This window comes from Canis aureus, chromosome 9, assembly GCF_053574225.1.
Source record: "Canis aureus isolate CA01 chromosome 9, VMU_Caureus_v.1.0, whole genome shotgun sequence".
In the NCBI taxonomy this organism is placed as follows: domain Eukaryota; kingdom Metazoa; phylum Chordata; class Mammalia; order Carnivora; family Canidae; genus Canis; species Canis aureus.
The window spans coordinates 66,891,325-66,912,540 of record NC_135619.1 but is presented as its reverse complement, the minus strand read 5'-3'; the positions used below and the strand labels follow the sequence as shown (position 1 = coordinate 66,912,540).

At 47.8% G+C, this 21,216-nt stretch overlaps 1 protein-coding gene across 1 annotated transcript; it reads right to left on the bottom strand.

Annotated features, from left to right (window-relative positions):
• Positions 1-4,633: 4,633 nt before the first annotated feature.
• Positions 4,634-13,272, bottom strand: LOC144321086 (kallistatin-like). Its single transcript, XM_077910457.1, has 5 exons — positions 13,153-13,272; positions 10,794-11,441; positions 6,961-7,234; positions 5,960-6,119; positions 4,634-5,185 (listed from the first exon to the last, which is right to left on the bottom strand). Exons 2-5 carry the CDS (start codon positions 11,422-11,424, stop codon positions 4,985-4,987), a joined length of 1,266 nt encoding a protein of 421 aa, XP_077766583.1. The 5' UTR covers positions 11,425-11,441; positions 13,153-13,272; the 3' UTR covers positions 4,634-4,984.
• Positions 13,273-21,216: the final 7,944 nt, after the last annotated feature.

Genomic DNA, 21,216 nt, shown 5'->3' with positions numbered 1-21,216 from the left:
AAGTATTTGGGAAAGATGGGATTAACCAAGGGAAGTAGGACTTCTCCAGCTGTGGGCTGTTCCTGGAGACATCACATGGACTACTTTCCAAGACTGTGCTGTAAGGCATAGCTTGAGAATTGGGGGAAAGTCTGTGGCAGCCCCTTACTCCCTGCCCCGGCTGCCCCGAAGGTGCCCCAAAGGAAGGAGGCAGAGACTGGGTTAAGGTCCGAAGAGAGGGATTTCGGCAGGGCGGTGGGGGTCTCGGGGCGCGATGCCCCCCGTATCGGCCTGCTAGGGCCGCCAGAACAAAACGCCATAGACTGACTGGGGGACCTAACAGCAAAGATTTATCTTTTCGCATTTCTGGAGGCTTGAAGTCCAAGATCAAGGTGACCTCAGATGTGGTTTCTGGGGAGATCTCTCTTCCTGGCTCGTAAATGGCACCTTCTCACTGCGCGCTCATATGATCTCTTGGCCCATAAAGAGAGACAGAGAGAGGCAGGTCTGGTGTCTCTTCCTCTTCTTATGAGGATGAGGACACCATCCCTGTGGGATTAAGGCCCAGCCCTTATGACTCCTCTGACTTTAATTATCTTCCCGAAAGTCTCCATCTCCAAATATAATCCCATTAGGGGTTAGGACTTCAACATGTGAATTTTGGGGGGACACCCTGAAGTTTGTAACAGCCTCGGGAGTGGGTAGGATGGGCCAGCGGCCAGAATATGGGAATTTAAAGGACTCTATAGGTAATGATAGACTTTTTTTAGAAAAGATTTTATTTATTTATTCATGAGAAACACAGAGAGAGGCAGAGACATAGGCAGAGTGAGAAGGAAGCTCCCTACAGGGAGCCTGATGTGGGACTCGATCCCAGGGCCCTGGATTCACAACCTGAGCCAAAGGCAGGTGCTCAACCACTGAGCCACCCAGGAGCCCCGATAGATTTATTTTTCCGTTATCACCAAGAGTGACCCAACCCCAACAGATGAGCTTCGCCCTGGGCAGAGGGGCGTTCTGCTCAGCCCACCGAGTGCTGCGATGCTGGACAGAAGTGATTTTAATGAATTGGGGGTTTTACTGACTCACCTGCCTGGCCCCTGACACATTGTAAGCCCACTTCACCGTTCAGGTGACCTGCCAGCCCTGGCAGGCGTATGAAGTTGTGACTTGCTCTAGAGGACAGAGTTGTGACAAAAGATGAAGCAAGGGACTAGTTCACATTTGTGGGGCACCAAAGAGTTGTGCTTTACATATAATGACTCATCCAGTGCTCAAAATCTAGTGCTGTGTAGTATCATCTCCATTTTACAGATGAGGAAACTGAGGCCCAGAACAGCCCATGTCCCATGCTATTATGGGCTGAACTGTGTCCCCACCACCACCACCTTAGAAGTTGAGCTGATTTGAATATAGAGGGTCAATGCTGAGAGAATTAATTCAGGTGAAATCATTCGGCTGTAGAGGGGACCCTTAAGCCCCTCTGACCAGTGTCCTCATAAAAAGGGGAAATTTGGATACAGACACACACTGGGGATGCCACAGATTGACAGTAAACCATCAGAGGCCCAGAGGGGTTCCAGAACAGATTCTCCGCCCCACAGCCCTCAGAAAGAACCACCCTGCCAACACCTTGACCTTGGATTTCCAGCCTCCAGAACTCTGGGACAATACATTTCAGTTTGTGGTGCTTTGTTCTGATGGCCCCAACAAGCTAATACACTCAGTAATTGGTGGCGGCTGGATTCGAACCCAGGCATTCTGGCTCCAAAGTCTAGTTCTATGCATGGCCTCTTGACAACTCCTAGAAACACGTGTCACCCAAGCTTGCTCCCTGCAGGTGCTCAGAGCATGGGAGCATGGGAGCATGGGACCACTGGCCTTAGATCTGCCACTTGTCAGAGAAGGGCCCCTGACCTTCCCAGGCAGCCAGGGATGGAGAGGGCTCCTTCCTGCCCCTCACCTGCCACACTGAGTCAGAACCAGGGGCTCCCAGGTCTATAGCTTCAGGAGATCCCATGTTCACCCTCCCCTTTCTGCTGCAGCAGCTGTTGTGGGGCTCTCTGCCCACTTATGGGGTGGGGAGTGGAACCTGAGATCCAGAGGGGTGAAGAGCCTGCCCCCCAGCACAGGGTTCGTGGGGAAGCTGGGGCTGCACTCCTCTTTGTTTCCATCCAGATTTCAAGTGCCTCCACTGGCGGGGGGGGGGGTGGGGGGTGGGGGAATCCCCTGGTTTCCCGCCAGGCGCTCATCCCCACCGAGTAATTATTTGTTGAATGACAGAACAAATAACCGAAAGAGCCCACGAGGCATCTCTACGCACCCACGTATGAGAGCCATGCAAGCTCATCATTCCACCGGCATTCTGGGGTCCCCAGAGTATGCCACTGGTGCTCATGGTACTCCCATTGCTCCCAAATGGCGTAACTAGTGCCACACAGGTAAGGGACACCATAGGAGAGCAGCAAAGGAGAAGAGGAGGAGCCCAGGCACCACTCTTGGGGGCAGTGCCTGCATGGAGTCTTTTTATTTATTTATGTGTTTAATGTTCCAAAAGGGCATTTAGAAATCTGAGGAGCTGGCATAAATATTTACCCAATCAATTCCAGGGATGTGTCGGGGGGTGGTGCGGAACAAACAGCTCAGGGACCTTGTTCAGGGCACAGCCTTTTTCTTTCATTCATTCATTCATTCATTCATTCATTCACCAAATATCATTTAAGCCTCAGCCACACACCAGACCATACGGTCAACTCCAGGGCCAGGATCTGGGGTGAGTGAAGGGGATGCAGTGTGAACAGAGCCCTGACTTTGAGATCATCTGTCTAATCAGGGCCGGGGGATCAGCGATTAGTGTCAGCCAAGCACGTCTGATGGGAGGATGGCCGTCTGCCTTGGGGAGGGCATGAGGCAGGAGATCCTGGCAGATGCTCAGAGATGGGGAAGGGGGCTCTCAGGGCAATGGGGGTGCAGGAGCAGAGGCCCGGAGTGGAGGCTACGGACAACCTGGAAAACAGCAAGTTTCCGCAGCTGAAGTCACTGGACACACGAGTGTGGGAGGAGGCACAGAGGCAGGAGAGGCAGAGCTGCAGGTGGAGGACTATGGGCGTTATCTTACAGGCAATAGGGTGCCACTGAGGGCTTCTGAGCTGGGGACGGATGGGCTTCATCGGAATACGGAGGCACCAAGCTCAAGGCTGAACTGAGGGTGACTCCTCCCCTTTCTTTCTCTGCATCATACCAGGGCTTCATGTTCCCACACCACCCAGGCAGCACCGGGCACAGTCACCCCAGGCCTTGGCCTCTTTCTCCTGAAGGGCTTGAACCCACCCACCCAGCTGCCTCTGTAAGGGCAGAGTTGCCAGTGTCAGCCTGAGCCAGACTTTATCTCCTGCCTGGCTATTAAAAAACAGAATTCAACTTCCCAACGGATGCAGGGGGGGAGTGGACTCATATTTTCAGTAATGTAGTTGCTTTTCAGCCAATGAAACCAAGGGTTGGGGAAGGAGGAGGGTCTGCATTCCTCTGAGCATGCCAGGACACGGGGTCCTGCAGCCTTTCCAGGGCCTTGTCCGTGTAGCTCGGGGCTGGTATGATGAGCACCAGAAGGTCCTGCTCAGCACCCTCCTTTTCTGGGCTGGCACTTGTCCCAAGGCTGTCCTGTCCAGCTCAGGGCTCCATTTTAGAGGCCAGGGGAGAGAACCTCCAAATCTTCCCTTCCTACCCTGTCTCACTTCCTGTGAGACAATGGCTTTTCCTACCGCCATAAACAGGTCATCTGATTCTTGCTCTGCGTATTGGTTTCCTGGTTTCCCACAATGAGCCTGTTCCTGTACCTGTGACATTATGTGGGCCAGGAACCACATCACACAAAGCCTGGATCATTGTGACTCTTGCTCAGTCATCTCAGCGCTGGAGGTGACCCACAGCCTGTCTCTACAATCACCAGTGGAAATCTGGGTCTGTGACCTCAGGACCTCCTGCGTCTGACATGCTAGGTGACAAGAACATGACCCAGGGCCCTGCCTAGGGAGATGCATTTGCCACATGTTCCTGAGGTTCAGAAACAAACACAGCCAGGTTCCATTGGCTTACCCCTACAGGAGGGATCAAGGTTTCTTCTCTAAGACTCTGAGAGAATTAACCCCACATGCTACAGACATCTGAGCTGGACCACCTGGGACAGCCCGATTAGCCGGGTGAGGAAGCAGGCCCAAGAAGGAAGGGGATTGGCCTGAGGCCCTGGAGCACATCAGTGGAAGAGCAGGATGTAAACACAAGCTCCAGACTCCAATCTCAGGCTCTTCCTTCTTCTGCAGTGCATGTGTGACCATGCCCCTGATCCAGGGGACTGGCCACATCTCTATGGCCAAAGATGGGGGAAGTGCCTGCACCACCCGGGGAGAGCCGCCTGCCTTACTGGGCCTTCTTCGGTAGGTCTTTGTGGTGGCCGCCTTGACTCGTGCTCTTCCCACCAAGGCCTTTGGAGCTCCCACTCTGAAACAAGGCATCCACCCTGCCGGGGAGAGCAGGCTGCCCACATTGCTTCTCCATTCCATATACACCTTTGCCAACCCACTGGAACTTGGAGCATCTCACCCTTAATGTCTGGGACCAGCTATGCCAGGGCAGCACAGAATGAACTCCAAAGAGATGGAGAATAAGGATGCATTTATTGAGAACCTACTATGTACAAGGCACCAAACCAGGCTCCTCATAACCATCATTGTGTTTAATCCCTTCAACCAGCTGGTGGCATTTCTCCCACTTCCTGGGGTGGTGCTCAAAGTGGTGAGATGATCTGCCTGAGATTGCACTGTCCTGAGGATCTGGGTGTCCAGTCCATGAGCAGCTCCTACCACCCACATCCCTCTCTCTCGCCAACAGCTTCTGCCCTGGACTCTCAGGATCTTCTGTATCCCCCTCTCCAAACATGTTGCTGCTCCCATGGAGTCCTCTAGGCCACGTCCTCCTGCTTATAACAGAAGAGCCAGCCCTGGGAGGGCTATGGTTTTGTGGGGTTGACAACCTTTCCCAGGAAGAGGATGCTCTGGGTGTTGGTGGAAAAGATCACCACAAAGAAGGGCCGGTTGAACCAAAGGACTCTGTGATTGTGCCAGGCAGACAGAAAGGTGGTAAAGATGCCAGTGGCTGCTGCTGCCTGGGTACCAACTTCATCCACCTCAAGAATGGCTTTGTGGAAACTCTGGGAAGGAAATCATAAGTGTTATCTCAAGAGAACAGGAATCAGGACTTAGGGAAGGCTGGGAGAACCAGAGGTAGTTGGAAATCATCACTACGGGTCACCGCTTGCCAAGCCACTTGTTGGGAATCTCCCAGCAATAATGTCTACACTGGGTGGATCTGTGAGCTAGATGACCTCTTATTTATAGGAATAGTTATTTCTATCTGCAACTGAACACTTTCTATGTGCTTAGGGCTCTTTTTAAATCTTCATAGCCATCCTATAAGGTTGATATATTATGGCCGTTTTACAGATGAGGAAAATAAATCTAGACACTCACTAGCCCTTTGATGCCATAAGGGAAAGACTTGGAATTCAACTCTATAACTCAAGGCTCTATCCTGGAGTACACTTTTGTTTTCTTAACTGAAGTCATAGATCTCTTTCTCTTGTCAAAGAGATCTCTGATATACACACTCTCAGTCCAGCCTGGTCTGTATCCTCCCTCTATTTCTATCAATGCATTTGTCACTGTCCATTGTGATCTATGAAGCCCACTTGGCTGTGAGAGCTCCCTGAGGACAGGGTCTGGGTGGATACCATTTTGCCAGTGCTAAGAACTAAGCCAGCAAACAGGGGGTTGGTTCATGGATGCCCATGCCTGTGGATGATTGAATGAAATCCAGGCTCTGAGATTTCATGTGGTGGCAGAGAGAACACATATCACCCGGCAGCTCTCCTACGGCAGAAGTTCCCCACTGAGCCTTCAGGCATGGATGACCACGGATGACTTACCTTGGACAACTGCAGTTTTTTCTCTTTGGTGATGCCAGACAAGTCAACCTGCCTTGAGAACAGGTCCACGAAGCCCATCTTGGGCAAAATCTCATTCAGTTGATAGGAGCCAGAAATGGAGAACTTGGGGAAATGCAGCTCGAGCTTCCTATAAAAATGTCTAAAGGAGGCATGGGGTTAAAACACTGGACCCAGGGACAAGCAAGGGACCCCAGTGCACTGTGGTCCTCTTGACTGCATTCTCTAGCTGGCCCCACTCACTCCAACTGACTGTGCTTCAATGCTCCCAGAGACTTAGAGTCAGGACCCCCACTCCCTCGACCCCGGCCTGCTATCTGCAGGAGCTCCTCCCTTGGGAGCACATTTTCAACAGAGGCTGCTTTCTGTGAATGTGTCAGGTGCCCAGGGAAATACAAGTGTGACAGTTTTGCCTTCATCTCTGTTGGGGTCCTGCGATTTTCACTTATTCGGGACCAAAGATGATTTCTTTGGCTAGAATTCCTCTACCACGTGAGCCGTGTGAATTTTCCATCCACATGTGGCCCTAGGCTGAGGCTCTTATCTGTGGTTGGAAACTTCCCCCATTCATAGCCCCAAGGTGACAGGAAACTTCCTGCTACTTCCTTGGATGAATGGGTGGAGTTTTCTTAAGTCCCTCTATACTAAGCACCTTGACCCGAGGTCTATGCACTCACTGCACAGGAGCAGATCCTTGAAGAGCCGATGTCACTTCACACAAGTCTTGTGCAGTATAAGGGCTACATCTAGAACCAGGACTCTTAACACCTAGTCTGGTTCTCTTCTCACCAATAGGGGCAAAATCATATTTCAGATGTAACAGGAAAGTTCATTGTCTAAGGGAACCCATGGAAAGTCTGAGAGCAAATAAGAATTTTTTTCATAATTTGGCAATTACCCCCATTCTGGACACTGGCTTTCATTAGGAGGGTCCACAGGAAGGGCAGTGCTGCAGATTCAGCACCACCAGGCACATTGATTACCTCTTCTGAAGTAAGCGGTTCCATCTTGTTAGCATCTCTGGGGTCAAGGCCTCCTCCACTTGCTTCATTTTCCCTCGGTTAGGAAGGATAAAAAAGGCTGTCATGTTTCCTTTGTAATCCATCCGCAGCACTGAGCAGGGTAAGTATCTGTCATTGAGATACCAGTGGTGCGCTGTGTCCTGCAGCATCATAGGCACCTGGACTACGGTATTCTCATCAACGTGGAAGTCTTGGGTAGTGGTCATCGAGGGTTGGAATGGTTTTTCCCACAGAGCTGAAAGGAAGAAGGAAAGAAGGCACAGGGCACCTGGGGACCAACAAGCTAAGCCTTCAGCTAGGGAATGCCTCTCCCACAGTCTTGGAGACTCCCACCTTACTATTCCATCATGGTGTACCATTTAGATCCTTCAAAACCTGACCTGCCTGAGAAACGGATCTCTCAGGGCTCATTTAAGATTCTAAAATGTGAGATACAAAACAGTATAAGCAAGGTTGTTTCATGTCTTCACCATTATTTACATAGCTCTTATTTATTTAAGAGAGAGAGAGAAAGCATGAGATTAGGATGGACAGAGGGGGAGGGAGAGGGAGAGAGAATCTCAAGCAGACTCTGTACTGAGCTTGGAGCACAATACCAGACTTGATCTTACAACCCTGAGATCATGACTTTAGCGAAACCGAGAGTCAGACATTTAACTGACTGAGCCACCCCATGTCTTCACCATTTCATCTACATTGCTGCACTTAAATTCTTTTTGCCAACCTGATGTTTATGTAGTGGTAGCACATTATGGCTTTGTAGTGTACTTTCTTGGTTAAAAATAAGGTTGAGCAATCTTTTGTATGTTTATTGACCAACTAAGTGTCCTTTTTTTTTTTCTTACATCAACACCACTTCATGTTTTTCTCTTGATTTGTGTAGGGTTGATTCTTAGTGATTTGCAGTTCTTTCTGAACTGAACGCTAATTGTCTATTGGTTGCATGAGTTGCAAATCCCTTGTCTTTCTCTCTGACTTGCATTTTCACTCTATTAATAGTGTTTTGGTGATTGAAATTATTAACTTTAATGCAGTGAACATATTAGTCTTTTCCTCTGTGGTTAGGTCTTTTGTGTCTTGTTTAGGAAAGCTTTCCCTTCAAGGTCTTGAAGATGGTCTCCTGTATTATATTCTAGAAGATTTAGTTTTCTCTTTTGCAAAAAGGACTCTAGTCCACCTAGAATAAATACTTATTACTCGTTGAATGGAGGGGTCCAAACCCATTTTGTTCCCCCTTGTGGGTATCTAGTTGCACCAGCACCATTTTTTAAAAAAATCCACTCTTTCCCTAGTGCTCTATCATGGCAGTGAGGGGGAATGTCAGCTTTGACAAATATCAAATGTCTATGTATCTATCCATGTGGGCATTTCTAAGGTCTATTCTGGCCTCATTATTCTGTCCCATTGGCCCATTTATACTACATAGCCTAAATTAATATGGATTTATGATAAGTCTCACCCTCTGGCAGTCAAGTTTTCCCATCTTAACTATTCTTGGCCTTTTGCACCACCATACACATTTTAGAATCAGCTTGTTAACCGCCACCAAAAAGAAAAAATAAACCTGTTAGGATTTTGATTGGGATTGCATTAAATATTTAGACTAATTGAGGAGATAATCAACATCTTTAGACATTAACTATTCCTTTTCATGAACATAGTATATCTGTATTTAAAAAAATTTAAGTCTACTTTAATATCTCTCAAGAGAATCTTATCTACAGAAATCCTGTGCATCTTTGCTAGGTAGTTTTCAGTTTTGAAGGTAAGCCACAATTTTCCCACTCTCTCACCATGTGACTTACAGTGAGGCCTGGGGCTACGTTTATGTCTCTAAGGTGTTGGGAAGATGTGTCAGAGGGAAGGATGTCTCTATCTTCATTCTATTTCTGGAGAACCTCTCATTCTCAGGCCAATAACACTAACCCAGTTGGAGCTAGGTCTCTTTCAGGAAGAGAACACTTAAATCCTGCATTATTTATGGTCAAAGCTTTGGGTAGGTTGATGGAATATACTATACATCAATATACTATATATACTATATATTATATATACTATATACCATAAATATACTATAAATTATATTTTGAAAAGATTGACATCTATAGAATAGTGTGAAACCATTAAAGCAAGATCTAAATAAAGTTTTCAGTGGCATAAAACAACACACACAGTTTTCAATAGCATTAAACTACACCTACACACACACACACACACACACACACACAAATGAATGCAAAACCTGGAAAATCTGAATAGTCTGTAGATTGCACCAATGTCAATTTCCTGGTTTTGCTTTAGTATGACAGTTGTGTAAGATATTATTTAGGGTAACCTGGATGAAAGGTGCATGGGATCTCCCTGTATTGCTTTTGCAACTTCTATAAGTTTATGGTTACTGAAGAATTAAAAAGGTTTTTAAAAACGTTTTCAGTGATGCATAAAATATTCCATGTGTAAAATACAAGCAATGACCGATTAGGCTGGATTTTAGTCTGGGACTGTTTCCCAGAATCTGTTCCCTGTAGATTCTGGGTTCAAGGTGGTTACAAGTGTGAGATCAGGAGGTAGATGTGAAGCAACCACCACACTCTAAAGGTCTTCCTAGGAAGATGGGATGATGAACAGATCTAGCAGAGCTCTGTGTGCTCAAGTTTTCCATGCCATCCTCCAAGTTCATTGTCCAACATTAGCCCTCCAGTGTCCCCAAGTCACTACCAGGTGCCCAGCATGGACCTCTCCACAAGCTGCCCATACATGAACCCACTGTAGTGGCTGGATGTCCCTGGCATTTAGATCCCTGATAAACTCCAAACTTCCACCTGTGCCAAGGACTTCACTCCGTTCCTCCAACTCCACTTCCTCCAGACCTTCACTTCCCCACGACTGTGCAAGGTCCAATTCCTATAGCAATCCCCTTTCCCTTAACATTAATGGTGGCTTTGTTCCTCTGATGGAACACTGATGATGCACACTGTACGAATCTGTCCCCACACTGTGATTTCAACTGTTAATATGTGTGTGTGAATGGAAGACTGGAATGAGTTAGGTGAAATGTTAACACTGGTTACCTAAGGGTAGTAAGATTATGGGTAATTTCTATTTCTCTTTTATACCTTTATGTGTTTTTAGGTGTCTTCAAAATGAGCATTGTTATTATTAGATTAATTATGATTATTCTATTTGTTGAATATACATAACTGTCAAGTCTCCACAAGGTTCTTTTGCAAAGGTCCAGAAAACAAATATTTTAGGCTCTGTAGAAACTGCTTATCTCTGTGGCTGTGTGAAAGCAGCCTGAGAAAATACATAAATGAGTGGGCATGGCTGTATGCCAATAAAACTTTATTGACAGAAACAAGTGGTCCATCAGATGTGGCTGGGGTTGGTGGTTTGCCTATCTCTTTAGGCCCTCTCTTAAAGAGTATATAAAAATGTGACATAATTTGATTCTCAAAACAAAGCTTTGAAGGAGGGACTCTTATTATCTTTACTTTAAGCAAACAACCTGCTCTGTTTACACCGGGGTAAGTGGCAGACCTTTGATATGAATCCAGCGGTTCACCTTGTGCATTTCATACATTACTACCATGAAGAAAACAAATAAGTAAATATTTCTAAATTTTCTCAATACTACACAATCTTAGATATCTGATGCTTTCACATGAATCTTCTAAGGGTTGCTTGACCCTATCTGACCCCATCCATCTACTTTCTCTTTTTAAAATATTTAATCTATCCTTAAATTAGGGGGAGAGGGAAGATACAGGATCCAGTAGTGAACCTACTCTTACCTTTGAAGTAAATGTAATTCACCAGCACCATTGCAATGTCCGTGTTCAGTTTGCTCACCAAATCCACAATCTTCCCTTGAGTTTCCTCCTTGATGTGGTCATTGATAAGCTGGGTGGTGCCCACAGGATCATGGAAGTTGGTGAGGAAGAGTTTGGAGTCATAGAAGGCCACACTGTCATTAAGAAATTCCGGAAGGATCAGCAGGTCCTGGCTCAGGAATAGGGTGCTGCCCATGTGCATCTCCAGCCTGTCGTCCGGAAGGTGGAGAGTGTGCAAGAGGTGCTGGAAGCCCCGGTGGATGTCTGACTCGGACACCTCTGTGAGGTTGAAGCCCAGACCCTCAAGGATCTGGGTCTTGCTGTGTGAGCGGGCCCCCAGGGACAGCATGGCGTAGGAGGCCGAAATGCTCAATGGGGAAAAGAAGATGTTGCTCCCAGGACTTTGGGAAGCCATCAGGTGGTAGAAGTGGAGAGCGAAAGCTGTATTGCCTGGGGCAATCTTGAGGCTAGGGGAGCCCTCACCTGTGCTTGGAGGCTCCTGATGGAGGCTGTAGCGCTCAGGATGCAGCTGACCATGAGGTAGGAATAGCAGTCCAGCCAGAAGGAGGAGCAGGCTGTCTGCAAGATCCATCTTCTGCGCTCTCAGGGCTATAGGAGGAAAAAGAGTGCCCAGGCAATTCCTCAGTAGAACATCCAGTTGTTCTAAGAAGTTGGGCAAGGGCAGGGACCCAGGGTGATAAGTGACACTGTGAACTCTTGCAGATGGACCTGTGGCAGGCTAGCAAACAATCCAGCACCTTCCCAGCGTATGATGAAGATGATATTCCATGGCGGTGCTTTAGATGAACCAAGCACACTTCCTGTGCACACACCTCCCTGCATTTCTCATCCCTCTGAGCTCTGCAAGGCACTGGCCTCCATTCTGGTCTCAGAGACTCCAGAAATGACTTAATTGGGTCACCTAACTGGTAAGTGAGCTAGAACACAGTCTCCAGACTCAGCCTGGAGCTCCTTTTACCATTCACATTTATTCCCTCGGTCCGGTGACCCACTGCAGCAAGGGTGCGAATCACCAAAGGGTATGTTAGCATCTACAGCAGCAACATCCAAGGTGTGCTTTACAGTCGACATAATCACTTTAATGCCATTTTGCCTGCCCCTCTTTCCTAGGTAGAGATCAGTGGAACTCTCACCATTGCTCCGTACAGGTAAGATCATCAATGTTCAAAAGCTAACCTGCCCGAAGTCCCAGGAAAAGGATTGATCTCTTTTCCTAGTAAACTTAATCCGCCCCAAACAGGGTGCTCGATTTTTCTCCATCAAATCTGTGCAGCTGCATCAAATGGACCTACCATTACTATCTTGTTCTCAGCCCCAAACCCAGTTGTCATCTCTAGTCTGTGTTTGGCCTTCCATCCCCGACTCCATTCAATCATTGTGCATGTCTGACAGGCTCTTCCCCCAACCCCCCAGCCTGTCCACTGCTATGACCTTCACTCAGGCCTCCAGCCTCATTCACCCAGACCAGGGGTCAGAAAACTTTTCCTGCAAAGGGCCAGAGAGTCAATGTCTTTGGCTCTGCAGGCCATAGTCATGTTGCAGCTGCCGAACTTGGCTGTGTTGGCTGGAAAGCAGCTACCCACGAGGCAGGCTTGTGTGTGGCTGTGTTCTGGTGAAACTTCATTTATGGACAATAAAATGGGAATTTTATATACTTTGCGTGGGTCACAAAATATTGTCCTCCCTTTGATTTTTTTCAACCATTTACAAATTTTGTATTTATATGTATATTTTATATTTTGTTATATCTTGCATTCTTAGCTCAGGGGCAAGGCAAAAATAGGCCGTGGCCTAGATTTCACCCATAGGGCACCATTTGCTGAGCCCTGTCTTAGACCACTGTAGCTTCCTACCTGGTCTTTCTATATTATTTTCCACCCAGGAATGGGAATAACCACTCTACTCACCTGCTTAACACCTGTCCCCATAGCATGGCTTCCTACCAAGCTATAATACCTTCTCCTGCCCTAACCGTCACATGCGTACTTATCTCTGGCTTTGCAGTGAGTTACCCAGAATTCTCTATCTGACATTCTCCAAAACACCTGGGTCTTAAGTCATATGTGGCCTTGCAGGAGGCTGCTTCTGGGCCTGGGTGCCGGTTTGCTCACTGGTGCAACATGAAGGCTGGTGCAATCATCTGTAGGGGTCTTTCCACCATAGGATGTGTCACCTCTAGGTCTTTCCTAGTCTTAGCACTACAAGTCTTATGTCCCAGATCTCCCAGTCCTAGGAAAACTAGGATGATTGATCACCCTCCCTTCTGAGTCTCAATCGTGGCCCTCAGAGAGTTACTCACGGTCAGTCCTGGTATGGCCCCCGGGCAGCTGTCTGAGTGCTAGAGGAAGCCCAGGAACAGGGTCTGGGCTTATCAAGCCAACGAAGGTTGGCAGAGGCTTTCAGCACCACCAGCACCACCTACCACCTCCCAGATTAGGTAATTATTAACGAACAGACCTATGGGTGCAGCGTGGAGTCTCAACACAGAGAACTTCACTGAAAGTTGGCTCAACCTTCTCAAGATGACCCCCCTTCTGTCCAGGGGGATTCCAACTGAGTTTACCCCTTGCTCTTTGTGTCGTGCACTAATGTTTGCCTGGCACATGCTTCCCCCAGAGGCTGATGGGGCCCCTTAGTGGATGTGGCCTCCACATTGCCCCTCATTGGCCATGTGAACTCAGGCACATTTATTCCCCTCTCTGGGTTTGTCATGCACCCATCCCATCCCCCACCACCTCCTGCAAAATGAAGAGGTGGACCAGATCAGGGGCAGCAAACCCCAGTGCCCTCACAAACCTCAGAATACTGCTTCCAGGATGACATAATTAAGAATGGTGGACATGTGGGACTGGAGAGGGTTACTTCTCTGTGGCCATCAGGACCCACTGGGCTGCGGTAGGGGGCTGGATCCTGCCCTGGTCCTCCAGTTTGCAATCCTGGACTATGGATTGCCCAGGAACCTTCTGGCTTTAAAGGTACATGACTCTGTGATGGAACATGTTGGCCTATGAGGTACCATATGTTGGCCTTCAAGGAGAGTGCATCCAGGGGTAAAGGTGGCATGGGGTGGGAGCAAACCCCTCTGTGGGCCAGGAATCCAATTGCACATTTCCTTTTTAATTATGGATCTTGAATCTGATTTATGTGTAGTAATCAGTGAGCTTGGGCACCCTTGGACTATTCTGGGGCAGTTAAATATGTGGATAACATATGGTTGTTTCTTAAGCTCAAGGGGAAGGAAGTGATGTGACCCGAGGTGTCCTGAATGATATGCCCTTGACATTCATGCTTCCTCTCGTGGGCTTTCCTGAATGTGTCTCCAGGTGCTTGGGGCTTTGACTTGAGTGGAACATATACCACCAAGTAGCAAGATTGGGCTAGGAGACCAGAGCTGGGCAGAGGACAGAGTGGTAGAGTAGGTCCAAGCACAGGCTTGGACCTAGCAGCTCTGGGGTCCAAATCCCAGTCTATTATTGGGCTCTGAGAGGTTCAGGGGTGTGTCCAAGTTCACAGGACAGAAATGTATCAACACCAGGGCAAGAGAAGAACTTGTCATGCCAGGTAAGAGTGAGAACTACTACCCACTTGCATCTCCTCTCTTACCACACACACGTACACACCCCAGGAAGACTGTCCTTGTCCCATTTTACAGACAAGAAAACAAACGTTCAGAGAAGTTGCTAGCTCAGATTTCAAAGTTAGACTGAAGCCCATGTTCTTTCTCTGCTTGGACAAACCTGCCGTTCTTCTAAAATATCAGGTCTGGTTTCATTCTTGGCTGTAACCTACGTGCTAGAAAATGTATGGCACCCAGTAGGTGCTCCATCAATATTCACCGAGTAAATGAATGAAGGAGAGATGGGTTATCAGTTCATGAGTATGAACCTCAATTATTCCCTTCCCAGAGTCGGCAATTTGGTTTTAGCTTCCTTAGCCTGGTTTCTGCAGTGAGTTAGAGCTCGATGCAGCAGATTCCAGGGGGCAGCTGTAAGGACAGGTGTCCTGACCCTGGTGTGAGCACATGGTGACTGCCCTTTGGTTCCTGGACCCTGCCCCTGCAATGCTCTGGATGGAGTTGGGCTTTGAAGTCAGACAGGCAGTGCTGCCGCTGAGCTGGTGAATTCAGGGCAAGTCACTCCACCTCTCTGAAACTCACTTTCCTCACCTGTCACATCAGGAGCAATCACTAATTGGAAAGGCAGACATGAGGGGACCGGGGATCCTCAAATGTGCTGGGCTCCCCCTCCGGATCAATGACATTTCTTTCTTTCTTCCCAACTTCTTGCAGGGGTAAAGGGCAGGGCCTGGAGGTGGGGGTGCTCAGTCCAGGCCCACCCACCAGCTACACTACTCCCTCTGCTTCTCCTCTGTAAGCTAAAGGCAGTAATTGTTCCAAATCTCAAGCTTGTCATGAGAAGTCAGGAAATTTGTGTCTGTAAAGTGCTTAGAGTGAGTGTTGGCAATAGGAGGTGCAATGTAAGTGTGAGCTAGTCTATCGTATTACTCCCGACAGTTTGCATGCTATTCATTTATCCCTAAATGTGTGAATATAGCTAAATCAGTGTTTTTAAACATTTTTTTTTGCACTGTGGTCCTGACAGCCTATCTCAAGAAAGCCTTGGACTGACTCTTTCTAAAATATGCACAGATTCTCAAATTTTACAATTTACGAGCTTCCTTGAATCACACAAAGTCCTTGTGGTCACTGTGCGCCAGGACAGCCATTTTCTCCCACAGGGAGCATCCTGCATGATGGAAAGATAGAAATGACCTTCAGATCCTCAAAAGAGTCACTGCCCGAGAGTATGGAGGATGGGGACTGCTGGCCAGCGGTACTGGTGGCAGACTGGGCTCAGCCGCTAGCTCAGAGCTCGTTCCCCACCCAGCATCCAGCTGCTGTCCTAAGGCCTCTGGGCAGGCTTAAGGAGTGTGAAGACCTTGCATGTTATACCCTGGTGTGCCAGGAGTTTCTCATCAATTGTGAGGTCCAGGAGGGCAACAGATCATGTTACAGTCAGATTTGTATCTGTATCAGAATAGGACTGGCCAAGAGAATATGCATCATGAATGAATGAATGAATGAATGAATGGACACCAGAGGCTCTGCTCAAAGCTTGGTGTGTTCCTGAAAACAGCAATGATCTTAGCAAGTACCTGTTTAAATGATAGAAGAAAAGCTCTCTGACCTGGAAGTCCAAGGTGTGGAAGCAGAGAAGCACAGGGCTTGACCATTTATCTTGGCCACCCCCTCCCAAAATGCTCCACCTGGGGCTGCTGCAGGGTTGGGATCCTCAGGGAAGAGCTGCTTTCCCAGCATTTGAGCAGTGGCCTGAGCTGTACCAGAGTCAAGAGCCGCACTCCCTTGGGACCCTCCCTCTGTCACTTTGCAGCTCGAGATCCAGTCCTTTGTGGATGTTCTGGTTTCCAAAACCAGCACAGGTGTACAGTTTAAGCTCCGTCCTCTTGGCCACTCCTGACCCCTTTCTCATTCCCTGGATTCCAGGGGGAGCCAGGATATTGCCCTCAAAGAGGCTGTTTTTCAGTTGATTGTCAATGTAATTATGGTTGCTATGAAAAAACCGGGAATATACAAAGTCTAAAGAAGAAAGTGAAATAATTTGTAAACCTGCCATAGTCAGATTTAATTTATTTGCTTCCAGTCTTTTTAAAAAATGGGTACATGCACATACAGACTGTCGACAATGAGGCCCTTCCAGTGTTGGTTTTGATAGAAACACAAAGACAATAAATGTTACAGTTCAGAGACCCCCTTCCCCACCCCCCATGCAGAAATTTCACGAAAGGGGGTTAAGAACTGTTCTCCTGATCCTAAATGCTTTACTGGCATGAAGAAAGGCTTAGAAGTGGGGAGAAGGGATTACAAAGAGAGGGGAGAGGAGTCCCCGCTGGGCCTGTTGAGAATGATAGGGTCACGGGCCCAGGGCCAGCATGGTCAAATTCTGGTGAGGGCCCTCTTCCTGGTTCACAGCTGGCGCCTTCTCACTGTGCCCACACACACAGTGAAGGACAAACAAGCTCTCTGGAGCCTCACTTTTAAAGGGCACTAATCCCATTTATAGGGGCCACACCTTCCACCCTAATCACCTCCTAAATGCCTCACTTCCTGACACCATCATCTTTGGGGGCCAGGATTTCAACCTGTGAATTTTGGGGGGAGGCAAGGGGACATTCAGACCATAGAAAGGGCCTTCAGTGGAGGTATTAATAAAACACAGCACGCATCCCTATAGTTAGGGGTGTCCAGTTCACTGGGCCCCGGCTTGTCTGAAATATCTGCAAGGTGCCAGTAGGCTGGTCAGACTTCCTGGGGACTCACTGCATCTACTTTCCTGTCTTCTCTGACTCATCATCTCCTACCTGGCTTTTAGATAGGTGGATACACATGTGTCTTGGTTATGCAGTCCTGCAGAAAACCACCCCAAATTTAGTAGCATAAAAGGACAGCAGACATTCAAACCAGCAATGCCCCCACTAGACTCTGGGCTCTTTGGAAACAGGGACAGGATTTTATTCATTTTTTCCCTCTGCATCTGTCCCCTTCCCTCTAATGTTCAATGCTCAGCCCAGAAGAATCCCTGTGTGAAGATCTTGTGCTTGATGATTTAACCACATTATATCCTCGTAGGGATCCTATGAGATGTGTTTCCTCCCACTAACTAGAAGGGCAAGTGGAAGCCAAGAAAGATTAAATATCTTGCTTGTGGTCACGCAGCTGGTACATGGGAGAGCTGGGGTTTGAGCCTGGAGAGAGCTGGTTCCAAAGCCCAAAATCGTAGCCTCCACTTCTGACTCTTACTATAGAAATGGGTGGTTAATCTCAGCATACTGGCCAGCCAGTGCCCCAATGCCCCCCACTTTCCCTGTAGGGGAACTAGGCTTTAACAGGGGGATGCTAGGGACTGACAACCACTCAGGGAAAGACTGTGTGCGACCCTGACTCTGCTAATTCCTGATGCCCCACGCGAGGTCCCTGGATGGAGACGGCACAGGTGCCGGGGAAACTGAAGGATTCACTGCTTTTTGCCCAAGACCGACATTCCTCAAAATGTGGGCTCGGGGTCCTCCATAAGAGGGTATTTGCTAAAAGCGAAGGACCACAGGAGTTTCTTCAAGTTTCTCGAATCACAATTCTGGGGCTGGCATAGAGTGGGTCCAGGAATTGCATTTTAATGAGCTCCCCAAATGAGTCATGAAAAATCACCCAAGGCCTGGAAGCCAGGGCTTTGAGGGACGTAGTTCCTGCAGTTTAACTTTTCACCACGAGAGGGCGCGCCATCACCTCTTATTCGGACGGGAGTCTCCATTATCAGGCATTCTTATAAAAAAAAATCTCGGGGCTTTTGGTGAAAAGGAGGGTGGGGGGGGGTTGTGTTTAGGAAACACAGCTGGCTAATTGAATTCCAATAAAGAATTAAAAAAAAAAAGAAATGCAAATGGTCTAGAAGAGTCAAAGCAATTATGAAAAATAAGACCAAAGTTGGAGGGTTTATACTACCTGATTTTAAGATTTTGACTAATAAGTCTACAGTAATCAAGACAGTGTAATACTGACATGGAATCAATAGACAGAGCAACGGGATAGAACAGAGAGCTCAGGAACAGACCCATACTTACATGGGCGTTTCAATTTTCACAAATCAACAAAAAGAAAAAAATCCAATAAAGAAAGAAAGGATCTAGAACTGATGCTAAAATAACTAAATTCCTGTGTGACAAAAAATAAATTAATAAATCTCAACCCCCAGACTTATACACAAAAATTAATTTCAGGGGCGCCTGGGTGGCTCAGTCAGTTAAGCGTCTGCCTTCAGCTCAGGTCACCATCCCAGGTTCCTGGGATCAAGCCCCGCTTGGGGCTCGCTCTCAGCAGGGAGTCTGCTACTCTCTCTCCCTCTGCCATTCCCCCCACTTGTGCTCTATGGCTCTGTATCTCTCTGTCAAGTAAATAAATATTTTTTAAAAATTAAATGTCCTTATAAGGACATTTCAGATGGATCATAACCCTAAATGTAAATGCTAAAACTGTAAAGCTTTCAGAAATGACACAAAAAGCAATAAACACAAAATTAGACTTAAAAAAGGGGGGGAAACACAGCTGGCCCTCTGCTAGTCTGAAAGAGCATTCAAGCTAGCTCAACTAGCCAAATACCTCCTCTTTTTTTTTTTTTTTAAATACCTCCTCTTACAGAGAGGGACAAAATCCATCCAAAGCAAAAAAAAAATGGTGGAACTGGGCTCAGAAAATGATGCACTGCTCTGCACACACCACCACAGACCTCTTTCCTCAATGAGCTCAGACTTGCCTACAGGTTGGAGAGAAATAGAAACACTCACTGATCCTTGCATTCATTCCTTCACTTGCTCAATCATTCCAGCTATTTACTGAGCTCCATCATTAGGAGTAACATCATTATGTCCTCCTTTGCGGGGGCGGGGGAGCGTAGGCAAATGCTCGGCTGTAGCCATATGCTAGTAAGCAGTTCAGAAGACTAGTTCTGAAGGGGAAGATCAGGAGTTAGTATTGACCGCTCGGGGATTTGCTGCCACCAGGGGCAGAGAGTGGAGAAACCGTTAGGAGCGGTTTCTTGAGGACCAGACATGAGCTAAGCAGATGAGGGGTTACCAAGTTGCAGTGGGGAACAGGGCTCCAGAAAGGGGAACAGCATTTGCAATGTCTTGCAGAAGAATGAAACATGGATCGATGACGGATGCAAAGATGCCAATGTGCCTGGGGATCAGGACATGAAAGGCAGGCTGGTGGGAAAGGACAGGGACAGGCAGGAATCGGGGACACCCAAGTGCATAAGAAGAAACCTTGACCATAGAGGGTGGGAGAGAAGATCTGAATAGGAGTAGCAATAACATGAAATAGCCCCAGGCAAGGACATAAGCCATAAAGCAAGGGATTGGAAGCGGGACACAGGGACAGGCTTCATAGAGGAGGTGACATCTAGGTTGATCCCAGTTTGGTTTGATTTAAGGGTGTTGAGTTCCCTTCTCTGATTTTGCAGAGCAGCTACCAGCTTAGCCATGAGGGTTTTCTATCTGACTCTGAGCAGATTATTCCAGAAGGTAAAAGTCATTTTGATTGGAGCGGGAAAGGAGGGGATGAGGATTTCTGCTCTTCTGAGTCCACCTTGGCCCTTCAAACTCTGTCTCTCTCCCCAGCATGGCTCCAGTCCAGCCCAGGCTCTTCTGCAAGCTCTGCCAGTTCTGTAGAGCTCAGAGTAAAGTTTAGGTTTGAGCCTCCTGCCCATGAACCTCAGCATCCCTCAGCTCAGAGCGCCCTGGATCTCAGCACTTTAGGACTGATGAGGGTTGTGGGGTAATGGGAAGGAATAGGTTTTATAAATGATTGTGCAGATGCGGAGGATTTACAGCAGGTTCTTGTAATAGAATCTGACTCCATATTCTGATGTTTGGCTGCTGACAGCTTTTAAGCCTCATCCCTCCATCTTGCCCTTTCTGCTCCCTTCCAGGCAAGTGGACGAAAAAAGCCCATGGCAGTAGTTCAAACCATGCCTGGGAGTCCTCACCCAGCCCCACCAACTAACCACCAGCAGAACCCCAAGCCAGCCTTCAGTCATTTCTCAAGCTGGTTTTGGACCATCTTGGGAGTCTGCCCTGGTGTCCCCAGAAAGCCTCATTATGTGAGCAGTAAACCTTTCCATGCCCCAAATGGATGTGTGGTGTCATCACTCAACATCCGTACTAAATTTTAGGTAGGAGATGAGTTACGGGCTGAACTGTGCCTCCCCCCCCCCATCCCATCATATGTTGAAATCCTTCCCCTGCCCCAGGGCCTCTGAATGTAACTCTACTTAGAGACAGGATCTTAAAAGAGGTAATTAAGTTAACATGAGGTCATTAGGATAGCCCTAATCCAATGTGAGGGGTGTCCTTATAAGAAAAGGAGATTGGGACACAGATAAACACTGAAGTAGAGCACCAGGGGAAGACACAGCAAGAAGACAACCATCTATAAGCCAAGGAGTGAGGCCTTGAATAAATCTGTTCTTTATGGCCCTCAGAAAGAAAAAAATGCTGTTGACACTTTGAGCTTGGACTGCTGGCCTCCAGGGCAGTGAGACAATAAATGTCTGTTGCTTCAGCCCCCAGTCTGTGGTGCTTTGCCTTGGCAGCCTGAATTGATGAGAACAGCGTCTACCTTGCTCAGGTTCTCAGTCACCCTTTCCCCCCAACACACTGGACCATCCTATGTGCCTCCGCCCCTCAGGCTGGGACTGACGGTGTAACTGATCGGGGGGCAATAAGTCTCTCTCCTGGAAGTGGAGAAACAAGGGCCGAGTGTCTTAAGTGCTGTTTGGGTTGCGACAGAAGC

What these genes read in the sequence shown, in the direction of transcription:
- LOC144321086 (XM_077910457.1), bottom strand. Translation starts at nt 11,424, where the DNA reads ATGGATCTTGCAGACAGCCTGCTCCTCCTTCTGGCTGGACTGCTATTC. An exon ending in GAATTACATTTACTTCAAAG is followed by an intron (nt 7,235 to 10,793) that starts GTAAGAGTAGGT and finishes TCTTCCTTTCAG; the next exon opens with CTCTGTGGGAAAAACCATTC. An exon ending in AAAAACTGCAGTTGTCCAAG is followed by an intron (nt 5,186 to 5,959) that starts GTAAGTCATCCG and finishes TTTCCTTCCCAG; the next exon opens with AGTTTCCACAAAGCCATTCT.